Genomic DNA, 12,703 nt, shown 5'->3' on the forward strand with positions numbered 1-12,703 from the left:
CAGGGATATTTTCAAGGATAGCAGTACTTTGAATTGCAATTGATTCAGCTGTGGTTTCCTTCTCCATGAAAATACTCCTATTTCTTGCAATCCAGATTCCCCAGCATATGATAGGTGGAAGATTCCTCATTTTCCCATCGGGATAATTGCGCCACCATTTATCCCATACCTCCTGAACATTTTCCCCCTCCCATTCAATCCTTTTTCCAATGAGTTTCCCGACCTCTGCCCAGACTGTTTTGACAAAAGGGCATGCGAGGAATATATGGCTTATATTTTCAGAATCCGACTTGCATAGAGAACATCTCCCCGACCCTTGTTTGTACCTAGCTTGAAGAAAGTCCCAAGTAGGAATTTTTCTTTTTAGAATGCACCAAAGGAAGAGTCTAGCTTTTGCTGGGCATTTTAGTTTCCATATCAGCTTGTCCCACCATTCTGGGTCTCCCCATCCTTTTCTGTTCATTAGATATTTATATCCGAATTTTGGGGAGTACGATCCATTTTCCGCGTGAGCCCAGACCAACTGATCCTGTCTGTCCCTTATCCTTACATTAGACCGAGTTAATTCCTCAGTGTATACCTTCCATTCGTTCCACCAGGCTGGGCGAAGGCCTAACTCTTCACCAGATTTCCATGCTTGCCCCCATATCGTTGAGAAACCAATTTTCTCAACTTGACTTAGGTACTTGATACCTTTTGATTCTAGATGTCTAATTAGACCTGGAGAGAGGGCATATTTTTCATTACATCCAACCCAAGGATCTTTCCCAACCTTCAGGTTTTCCCCATTCCCAATCTGCCATGCCAGCCCTTGTTCTATCACCTTGAAAGCCTCCACAGTGGCTTTCCACACCACCGAACCATTTTTCTCCTTCTTAACTGGCTTCCTTATCCATTCTTCTAATGGAGTGGGGTCTATATATTTCCTTTTTACCACTTTTGTCCAAAGATTCTCCATTTTGATTATTCGCCATCCTAATTTTGCTGCCAGAGATGTACTGAAATCTGTGAGGTTTTTTATCCCCCATCCACCCCATTCTTTTGGTCTTGCTACTTTATCCCAGGCTACCCATGGAAGAACAGGTTCCTCCTTTGAGCCTGCCCAGAGGAACCTAATGCAAATCCTATTTATTTTCCTTAGAATCCCCTTTGGAACCCATGATAATGCAGCCCAATAGACTGACATGGCTAGGAGCACTAATTTGATTAAAGTCAGTCTTCCTGCTCGGGAGAGCCATTTGTAACTCCATTGAGATATTCTGGCTTCAATTTTGGCCACCAGCCAGTTCCAGTCTTGATTCCTATATGCGTTAGGCTTCAACCAAAAGCCTAAGTATTTGAAATGATTCTCCATACTGAGCACCTCAAAGGGAAGAAGAGCAGAGATCTAGTTTTTCTCATTCCTAACCTTCAGTGATGAGCTGGGACTTTCTGTAATTTATTTGCATTCCAGTCACTTTCATGAACAGATCCAGAATATTTTTTAATTCCTTAATTTCATTCAGGCTTCCATTAGTGAACAGTAAGATGTCATCCACAAACAAGAGGTGTGTGATAAACATGTTGACTGCTACTTCCAATCCTTTTACTGCTCCCTCTCTTTTGGCTGATCGGATCAGGTGACTTAGGCCTTCTGCCACCAATAGGAATAGCAGGGGTGATAAGGGGCAGCCTTGTCTTAACCCCCTGAAGCTTTTAAAGAAAGGCGAGGCTCAACCATTTATTAGAATTGCAAAGCTTACATTGGAGATGCATCCCATTATCCATCTGATGAATTCATATTTAAATCCTAAATGGGTAAGAAGCATCCTTATAATTATACATAGATTCTAGTCCACTCATAATTATATAATATAAATAGAAAGTATAAATAAGTATATATATATATTCCAATTCCAAAATTGAATTATACATAGATTCCCGATAACTCATAATTATATAATATAAATAGAAAGTATATATATATATATATATATATGCTATGGTTCCTAGGGAGTTGTTTACTATTTATACTTTATTTATTAATGACACACTCATCCGATCATTGGGGCCATCTGCATATTAAGGCAGGCTCTGTCGTGCAAGGTAGAAAAAACAGTCCATGGCGTTCGTCTCCGTTTCGGCAAAACATTACAATCCTTTAGTTCTCGCGCAGATCTGAAGGTATCTCTCTGTCAATCCTCCTCCCTCAATAAAATACCTCTATTTATCTTTTTAATTTGGTGCCTTTTTATGGCAATCTACTTTAAGAACTCGACAACTAGTTGCTCTAAATAATCGATTTTATCTGGATAAATATGGTCCCTATGAAATGGCCTCAACTTCGAGTATAATCTGGTGGTGATGAAAAAAGAGAGCGCATTCTTTCGTCAAACTCTGACTTAAATTAAACAGAATAGCTAGAGTCCTGCGCAACTCTGTTGTGCAAAGCAGTGGTTCAATCATGTGAAAATTATATTGATTTAATTCGCAGCTGACAACATCCTTTAGTGTTAATTAATAGCTACATTTCAGAAAATTATTTCTATGTATCATAATTTAATCTCAGATCACAGAGCTCATTTTAAATATGTTTACAGTAATAGAGGGAAAGAAGTGTCCCTTGGTAATTTTGCCAACAGTTTAAAGCATAATCTGGCGGTGATGAAAGAAGAGAGTGCATACTTTTGTCAAACTCTGTGACTTAAATTAAATAGAATTGTTATCAATCATGTGAAAATTAGCTTGATTTAATTCGCAGATGACTACATCCTTTAGTGTTAATTATAGTTATATTTCAGAAAATTATTTGTGTAATTTAATCTCAGAGCACAGAGCTAATTTTAAATGTGTTTACAGTAATAGAGGGAAATAAGTTTCCCTTAGTAATTTTGCAACAGAATTGCTAGAGAGTCCTGTGCAACGCAGTTGTTCAATCATGTGAAAATGATCTTGATTTAATTCGCAGATGACACCAACAGTTTAAAGCAGAATATGGCGTTGATGAAACAAGAGAGCACATACTTTTGTCAAACTCTGTGACTTAAATTAAACATAATTGTTAGAATCCTGTGCAACGCAGTGGTTAAATCATTTTGAAATTATCTTGATTTAATTCGCAGATGAGGACATTAGTGTCAATTAAGAATTTCAGAAAATTATCTGTGTATAATATTTTTTTTTTTAATATTAATCTGGGTAAGATCGAGCCTCAAATCATATTAGCTGTTATTATTCACTTCAATTTCAAGATATTCAAAGATTTCTCTTATTTTGACCAAATCATACTGGCTGCTATTATTCACCTCAATTTCATGATATTAAAAAATTCCTCCAAAATTCCTCCCATTTTAAACTTATAAGATTTTTCCTTAACACCAAAATTCACCAATATAAGATTTTTCCTTAACACCAGCATTCACCAATATTCAACCTGTACACCAATATACACCAACATTCACCAATATTCAACCTGTACAATTTTTTGTGATAAAATTAACATGTCTCCCTGATAATATAACCCTCGTGAAGATGAATTAAACCCAATAGCTTCCACTCTAGCTGTTGTCCTTTAACTCTGTATATCATAATTTAATCTCAGAACACAACTTATTTTAAATATTTTAAAGTAATAGAGGGAAAAAATGTCTTTGTTAATTTTGCCAACAGTCTAAAGCTGGGAATACAGCCTTAAAAATTTAAAAGTACGGTTTAAATTATCGACTGTAGCCTTGAAGGTCAAAGTATCTTTGAGAATTATTTTGAGAAAGAATTACATTTCAGAAAAATATGTCTGTATCATAATTTAACCTCAGAGCAGAGAGCTTATATTAGGGAAAAAAGTCTCCCTAGTAATTTTTCCAAGCATGGAATACAACCTTAAAAGTTAAGAGTACGGTTTCAAGTATGGACTGTAGCCTTAAAGGTCAAAGTATCTTTGAGAATTATCTTGTGAAATCATCAGATATTAGATTATTTCACAGAAACTTATCTTAATTAAGATAGTTTGAAATATTTTTTTATGAAATTCAAAGCATTTAATCTGTTTATCTAATCTACTAAACTATCACTTAAAATTTCTCGCCTACAAATCATCTGCAATCAATTGGCGGGCTCAATTTGAGAGTGGCCCTTGCTGAAATTCCTTTTGGCACAGCTCACCAGGGTTTATCATTAGCTGTTATTAAAAAATTATCTGGCTTAAACGGCAATTGCATTTGTGCTTATCAATCGGGTACTGATAGTACACCTAATGGTACAATTTTCTCGTATTAATTTTAACTCTTTTGCAAGAGACATTTATTCGGTGAAAAGTTGTCAACCAAATACTAAAGTAAGAGTTGATGTTCTGTTACCTTTTGAGGCTGTCGAACTAGAAGCACTGATTAAAGTGTTGTTGCCTGCTAAATTGTGTACTTTCAGGGTAATTTAAGTACAGTTGAATCAAAGGATGGCAGCATTCAGAACTTTTTGGAACAGTCCTGTAGGCCCCAAAACAACTCATTTCTGGGGTCCTATTGCCAACTTTAGCTTCGTTGTTGCTGTAAGTCCCTCTTTATATAATTCAACATCCTAGAGACCTGGCTGCAGATTGCACTTCATCCCCAGTTTGTACTTTTGTAACTCTAGATCAGAATGTTTCAGTCAAGGGTTTCATACAAGATATTACATTTAAAGATGACTTGCATTTATTTGCTTTCTATGTTGTCGAATATTCCCAAGATCATGGATGATTCTATGAAAATTGTGACATATGATGACAATATTTTATGCTGGCTTTTAGACTATCAAAGAGCTGATTGAAAACCTGTTTCATTGACACGATAAAGTTGAATTTTGGAACTTACTTTAACATTGAACACAGTAAAAATTATAATGTTACAGTAGAGTATGACCTTGTCTAAAAATGGGGCAAGTATACTCGGTGATACCGCTCAGTGAGATTTCCATAGACATTTTTGACATTGAGAAAAATCTATATGTTTTTGGCGTTAATTATTTTTCCTCAAGTCTTTTCAAATGAACCAGAAGTAGACTATGATGTATATACTATAATACTAATATGTGTTGCATAATTTTTGTAATTATGCAAGTTAAGGATATTTTGTCTTTTAATTCCCGAGGTTGGTGCAAAGTTATTCTCACATAAGGTAGTTTAGATTATGTTTCCATCAGAGCCTAAGAACATTCTGTGTATAGAAAACACTTGAGTTTCATAACTCAGAAATGTAATGTAAGTGATTCCTCTTTCTTATATTTCTATCATTTTTTTGTATATTATTTTTCATTTCTATTATTTTAATTATGCTGTATGATATTCTCTATTGTAATGTCTATGCCTTTGATTGGACATTTATTATGCCTTGTCCATCCATCTGTGTTAGATGATCGTTGATGGGGTTCCCATCTTATGCCCTGCCTGTCCTTTGTCTATGCCTTTGGATGGTTTTTTATTATGCTTTACCTGTTCGTCTATGTTAGATTATCATTTATAAGCTTTCCGTTGTCTTATTCCCTTCCCGTACATTTGCATTAGATGACCGTTGATGGGCTTCCCATTGTCCACCTTTGTTGGTGCAGTGATCAACTCAATGGCAATCAATAAGCACCTAAAAATAGATTCATTAGTATCATATACACTAAGATATATATTATCTAATATGCAATACCTTCAATCAAATGAGTATATTGTGGTATATATAGCATTAATTAGTCTACGACTGGGTGCAGAATGTTTGACCAACTCAATTGCCATAGTACAGGCTTTCCATGTGATCTCCAAGACATGATGTTGATGTTGGTGTCACTACTGCCTTGGTAGGATTTCTTTCACAATCCTTATTGTTATCTTGCCATACAAAGCCCTACCTTTGTTTTAAGAAGGGGGAGGTCCAAAACCAAGCCTATTGTTTATTGCCAACTATGGCAAGAAGTACATTATACTCTTCATTATAAACCACAAGTATAACATCCATCCCACACTCATAACGTGTGACAAAATGAATATGCATATCCTACCAGTGAGAGTTGGCTTCCTTACTTTCAAATGCTTGGCTTTCAACTAGTTAGGAATCGAAGATCATGAGCTTTTCCCCATTGTTATGCAAAGCACACAGGTAGGGGGAGCTTTGATGCCTACCTATATCAATGTTTTCTCTTCCATCTCTTGTTGCTCTCTTAGTTGCTTCTCTTATTACCTACATATTATACTGATTAGCTTCTTGCAAATGGGTTGAGTTATAGTTTATGGGTGGGGTTAGGATTTGTTTTCGGTTTCCTATTGCAAATATGCAAGGTGGGTAAGGAATATACTGGATATGAGGAACTGACCTTGAAACTATTTTTCATTATGAAATGGATGGGTTTTGGGCTTAATAAGTTTACATCGTTCTCTTTACATGTGGCAACTTGGGATATTTGGAAAAGGGAAAGGAGTTCCGTGAAGACTTAATTAGAAAGGAAATCCATTTTCACATATTTGTTGTGACTACCCTCTTTTGGACATGTATGCTAAATATGGGATGATAGAGGATAGAGGTAAAGTGTTTGACATAATGCATGAATAGGACATTGTGTCATGGAATGTGAGATTGCAGTGTATGCATAGAATGGGTGTATTGAAGCCCTGAGCCTGTTGCAAAGGCCATGCTTTTTGCTCTTCAAGTGCGCATCAACAAATAAGTCATGGATTTAGATGAGATGGGCAACATATTTACTTTGCAAAAGAGGCTCTGCCAATGGAAGTTGATCGTAATGTGATGGTTGACAATGAAGACATTGTTGATGGAAAGAATTAAGCTTGAGTTCATTTGCATAGAGTTAGGAATACCAGATCCCTAACAGGGAAGAGAAAGGTACTTTATCTTCTGAATATGAAGACAGTGTCCTAACATGAGCATTTGTCCACACGTAATGGGATCCTTGAACTTCTAGAATATGCTATTTCATCAAATGCATTGGATTTTGATATAATTAATGTGTAGTTGTTAGCTATCCAAATTGAACACTGACTTAGAGGAGGGTTAATGAATGTTGTGGAAATTCCCTAGTGAGATATCGATGGTTGGTTAGCATCAAGCTCTATTTTATAGTGAAAATGGTGAGCCTCTTGGTTGTTGGGTGAGATCATTGAATTTCTATCTTTTTGTCATGTCCCCAATAAATAATTTTGCTAAGTAAAAATCCTCAATTTTGCAATTTTGGTGATGGATAAATATTTTGGCAAATAAACTTAGGAGACGTGGGTGAGGAGTCCCTCACTCAATTTTTGGAGAAAGGAGGACACAAATATTAGAGAAAAGAAAGATTAATTTTGTAGTGGTATGCAGGGGCCACCCAAAAAGGGGAATTCGAACCTCTTAGGAAAATCGAACCGAGGGAGAAGGAGGCAAGAAAGAGAAGTTTGAACTAGTGGGGGCCACAAGGAGGAAAGGGAGCAGCAACTATAAATAGAGGAGGGCCTCATTTTGGTATCCATTCGATTTCAGAACTAGAGTTTGCTTGAGCTGCTTAGCCAAGTCAACTAGTGCCGCTTAGCACAAGGAATTTCCATGTGGGAATTCCACCTCTTCTTCGGTGAACTTTGAGTGTCACCCTAGGAGAGATTTTGGGAGTTGATCTCAAGTGATTTGGAGAGTCGTTTTGTAGTGAACTTTCAGCTGGTGTGAGCTTTCTCAAGTGCACAGAAGAAAATTCGTGGTGTAGAGGAGGGCTAGCAAACAACAAGATTTTTGCAGGAGAATTTGCAGAGATTTTCCCTCATGGTGGACAAAAATTTCCTTGGAGGTTCGCAGGGCTGGAAGCACTAATATTTGGGAGGTCGAATTTGTCTTTTCAAAGGCCTACACAAGGGTCTCTGGTTTCCTCCAGCGCAAACTTGTGGGCAACAACTTATGGGGGTGAGACAAGGAATAAGTAGGATTGGAGTAGCCATTTGCAGAGTATTTGGAGGGAGGATTCCCAATAGTGTTTTTGGAAGCATATTTCATCAATTTCTTCTTCCAGCATCTTCAGCCAGCCAGTTAGAGCCATACGCACTTCTTGGGGTCACTAGTGCGCTTTGGATTCAGCCCAAACCCTTTTTGGGTTTATTGTGAGGAGGATTCAACTAATTTGGCCGAATTTTCTGAGCACATTTGAGGTCCAAACATAGTGTGGATTCCAACTAACAACAACAGATTTTCTAGGTAGTGTGCAGTTCCTTCTGGGCATCTTTCTGACATTGAGATTTCTTGTATTGACACCTGGGTTTGTCGTAGCTTGCAGTAGCAAGCCCATGTTCCATTTTCTACCATTGATGCCCTCTCATCGCTTAGATTAATGCCATGGCTCAGATTTTTGGTCATATTTTATGATTGTACTGATTGTAGTTGTGTTATACAAAATTTTATTTTTGTTGTAGTTAGTGCATGTATTTGATATTCATTGTATTTCCTAATTAGGAACATTACAGTGGTATTAGAGCATGCTCTTGGCCAGATGTGGGCACAAGAGAAGGTGATGAAGGTTATCGTTACAGAGGCAGAGGTAGAGGAAGGGGATGTGGCAGAGAAGAAGAAACACTTGATCCCTTTTCTGACACAGTGCTTGACAATGTTGGAGAAAATATGGATAACTGGGAGGGCAACAAACAACCTAAATAGACTGGATGTGACCCATTATTGGAGGAGCTAGTGAGATCGAACTAGAAAATGATGAGACCGAACCAACAGATGATGGGACAAAACCAACAGCTCTTATATACAATGCGGCAGATGTTAGGGCTACAATTACTGAACACATAGGGAGGAGCAAGTGATGGAGAAGGTGTGTCCAGAATAGGAGAAGGGAGCCATGTGCATGGACACACAAACCAATAGCAGGGTGCTCACACTTATGGCCAGACTAGTAAGTTGATTTCTGGTAGCATCGAATGTGCTCTTAGTCTTAAAATTTGCAGGGAGGCTAGGACACATGCATTCTCCAATACCCAAAAATTGTTTTGAGAAATTCCTCATGGAGACAGTTTTATTAGAATAATTAATTTTTTTAATGGGTGCCTAAGTCTAAACTTAGGAAATTAAAATAATTAAAGGGTATTAATCTGTGGGTGAAACTTCTAGAAGAAGACAGAGATCGAGTCCAAATGATCTGAGCCATTGATTAGAATCTAATTTGGGTCATTGGTTCGCAACTGGAGGATTATAAGAAGGACATCGATGGGCACTTGGAGAACACATCAACTAGAGATCAAAAGATCGAATTTTTGAAGCACAACAGTTGTCAGAAGAGGAATTCAAAGTGATCTTTTGCAATGAGGGGCAGAGATAGTATCCAGAGGGAAGTTTTTCTTGGGCTGGAGAGTACAAAGTAGAGAGGGCAGAACGATGTCCAGAGAGGTTGATCCTGGGCCACGTAGAGCTGACGCAATGGCAGTGCAGAGCCTGAAGGGAGATCGAATTCCTGCTGAGGAAATCAAGTTTCAGAAGCCGAGAGTCGGGGTGTGAGACCGGGAGGCTGAGAGCTGAAGTTTCCAGCCAACAGAGGGTCAGAAGGAAGAGCAGCACAGTCCCCAACAGAGGTGATGCAGAGACTGTGTGGGGTTGACGCAGTTTTACGTAGAGGCTGATGCAGAAGGGATGCAAAGGCTCACTTCCAGCAGATCAGAGCTGGATTTTCTAGTGACAGGGTGAGATCATCTCACTATTTCGTTTTTGTCTAGTTTCTCTTTGTATCGGATATCCAGCTGGGCATCCAACTAATTGTACTCAGAATTACTACTGCATAATAATAAAACCCTCAGTTGTTGCACCGGTTTTCTCGCATTGGGTTTTTTCCGAGGACTTTTGTCCAAAAATAATTGTGTAATGTGTTGTGGATTTCTTTCTTGCTCAGTTTCTTGTTTCCGCATATAACTTAATTGGTGAAGACTGCAACAATGCAGTGTAATAGTTTCGGTGTTTACTGTAGGAAACAATAAATAATTTGTTTAGTGATTAACAAATAGGAGGAACTTAATCAGTTGTTGCAGTGGTGATTTGGGTAATCGAATTTTCACATGGTATCAGAATTGCAGGTGAAGCAAGAGAACAAAACCAGAAGAGCCCAACGCTGAAGAGAAGGAGGGTTCAAGTGCTGTGTAGGTAGCAAATCGAATCCCTGGAGGGATTGTGCAGTCCAAGCCAGGAGGGCAAATATTTTCGAGGAAGGTCTCTCTCTGAGTGAGTTGACAGAGAGGTAAGACTTCTAGATCGAAGTTTTCCAGTGTCAGAGGGAGCAATGCAACATCTTTAGTGAAGAGGCAGTTTTCTGGTGTGACACAGTTTTCTGTAGCAGAAAGGGGCAACAGATCTATTGACTCCAGCAGGGAGTGTGTAAGCTAGCCCAACAACATGCAAAGGAGAGAGGACATCATTCGACTTTTTTGATTGGCAGAGATGGCAGCCAGTGGGTTGAGAGGTCAGGATCGGTTGGATGGTGCATCCAACTATGTGATTTGGAAGGTGAGGATGTCATGCCTTCTGGATGAACATTTTCTCAAGATCTACGTCGACAGTGTGGTAGCCGAGCCCGTGGATCTAGATCTGATCAGAAAGTACAAGGGTGAGATGGTGAAGTCCAAGCGGATGATCCTCGACGGAGTGAAGGATCATGTAGTATGTCACATCTCAGGCAAATGGATTGCCAAGGAGATGTGGGTTGCCTTGTCCACGCTATATCAAGGATCTTTCGAGCAATGGAAGATGTACTTGGAACAGAAGATGAGATCCACGTAGACACAGAAGGGGGAACGCATTGACCCGTTCCTTGTAAAGCTCCAGGAGACCCGTGACGAGTTGGAAACTATGGGGTCAACACCTCAGCCTACTGAGATGGTGAGGCTGGCTCTAAATTCAGTCTTAGAAGAATGACAAGTGTTTGTCCAAAGCATCCTGGGCAGAGAAAGATTGCTGGATTGGGAAGGAATGTGGGCTGCTCTTCAGCAGGAAGAGATGAGGAGAGACTTAGTCAAGTGCAAACTTGATGGTAGCAGCAGTGGGACGGAGCCCAAGGAGGAGGATGAGAATGCAACTCTCACATCTAAGGGGTAGCGGAAGTAGAAGAAAGGTATTTCGAAGATCAAGTGCTTTCGATGTGGTGAACTTGGTCACTACACTACACAGTGTCCTCTCAAGAAGAAGGACAAGGACGAGAAGCATGATCCGAAGGTTGCATCCGCACAGATCGAGGAAGAGGAGTTTTTGTTGGGTCCCTATAATACTAGTGATTACCCCATTACTATTGTAGTTGTACCCCTTATTAATATTGGTGTGCCCCTATTGTCCCCATATTGTTATTACTGTGCCCCATAGAATCCCTCTATTGTTATTTTTGTGGCTTTATATTATTATTGTTAGGTCGGCTGGGTTATATTGTGACTCCTTAGACTCCTATATATAGAAATGAGGTTTTGTCATTTGAATCATCCAAGAATTGTTTATTTATTTAATGTAAAGGAGGTTGCCCCCTCGAAGAGGCTGAATTTTTAAGGCGTTGATCTATCTTTCTATCTTTTTCTTGAGCTGGTTTCATAACATTTGGTATCAGAGCTTTTGATTCTAGGGGTTCGCTGCTCCAAACAGGTCATCGTGGCATTTTCGCTATAGCTTTTTTTCTGCGACGTTTCAGAAGCTAAAAAAAAAACCCATTTGAGAAGACATCGCGCTAAATCTCGGGTTCGAATTTCATAGCTTTTCGCGCTACATTTGCGGAGATATGATTTGAGGAAGTTGGTCTTTCTGTAGACTCCTGAATTACATTCAAAACAGGTGACCTGGGGAAAATCGTAATAACTTTCTCTCTGAGCATCGGATTGAAATTTCGTCAAAAGGTACAGAAAGAGGACGGATTGTAGTTTCTTGTATATATTTTTCAGAGCGAAAGGTCGAAACAGTGACTCGTGGCACATCGTACAAGTTCGCTCTACTAAACTAGTCTATAATCAGGTCACCGTGGGAGATTTCGCATAACTCTTCCTTGGAGAATCCAATTTGGATCACACTGGTGGCATTGGAAAGAGGACACAGAGGGCTACTGCAGGTTGCAATTTCAGAACTGTATGATTCATAAGTAAAGAGATACATCAAAAACAATATCGATCTCTTACCAAGTGAAAAAAGGTGTGTAGATTTTTTAAATTTTTTTCTTAAGCTTGGTTTGAAAATTTATTTTGAAGGAATTCAAAGGGCATAGTAGAGCATTATTATCGGTAACTGATGCCCCGAGGAAAGAAAATGCAAACACCTAGTAAGCAACCTGAAAGCTCTAGCATGACTCATGAAGAAGAGGAAGAAATGCTACATGATATATCAAAATTACAAGACCAGGTGCAACAAATGTCACTCTCACAAAAGCTAATAGAGGCTAAGATAAAGGGCATGGAAGCTAAGATGGACGATTTGAAGACAGATTTGAAGAGAGACATGGCAGATTTGACAAATTTTCTACAAGAAATACTTACTAATGGTGAAAAGGTAGTAAAGGAAACTCATGATGCGAACAAAAGAAATGTTAATCATGATTTCATACACTCTAATGTGGGATCGAAGACCCACCATATTCCAAAAATCGAAATGAGGAAGTTTGATGGCAAGGATCCTGCAACATGGATATTACAGATGGAGCAATTTTTCGATCTCAATAATGTGCAAAACACACAAAAGGTATGAATTGCAACTTTATATTTGGAACCAAATCAGTTTGTATG

The 12,703-nt window shown here is 38.7% G+C and overlaps 1 protein-coding gene across 2 annotated transcripts in view; it reads left to right on the top strand.

Moving 5' to 3' along the window:
• The first annotated feature begins 2,004 nt into the window (after nt 1-2,004).
• The window catches only part of LOC149207030 (mitochondrial pyruvate carrier 1-like), a 394,382-nt gene continuing 383,683 nt past the window's right edge, over nt 2,005-12,703 (top strand). The window contains exons 1-2 of one of the 2 annotated variants that reach the window (XM_089395637.1): nt 2,005-2,163; nt 4,402-4,522. In XM_089395637.1, the coding sequence (XP_089251763.1) occupies nt 4,430-4,522 (93 nt within the window). In that variant the 5' untranslated portion in view covers nt 2,005-2,163; nt 4,402-4,429. The remainder of the gene's footprint in view (nt 2,164-4,401; nt 4,523-12,703) is intronic. The other variant, XM_089395636.1, reaches the window with a different exon arrangement.

The sequence above is a fragment of the Pinus tabuliformis genome, chromosome 1_2, assembly GCF_031772625.1.
Source record: "Pinus tabuliformis cultivar Carrire ecotype Pingquan chromosome 1_2, CPIR1, whole genome shotgun sequence".
NCBI lineage: Eukaryota > Viridiplantae > Streptophyta > Pinopsida > Pinales > Pinaceae > Pinus > Pinus tabuliformis.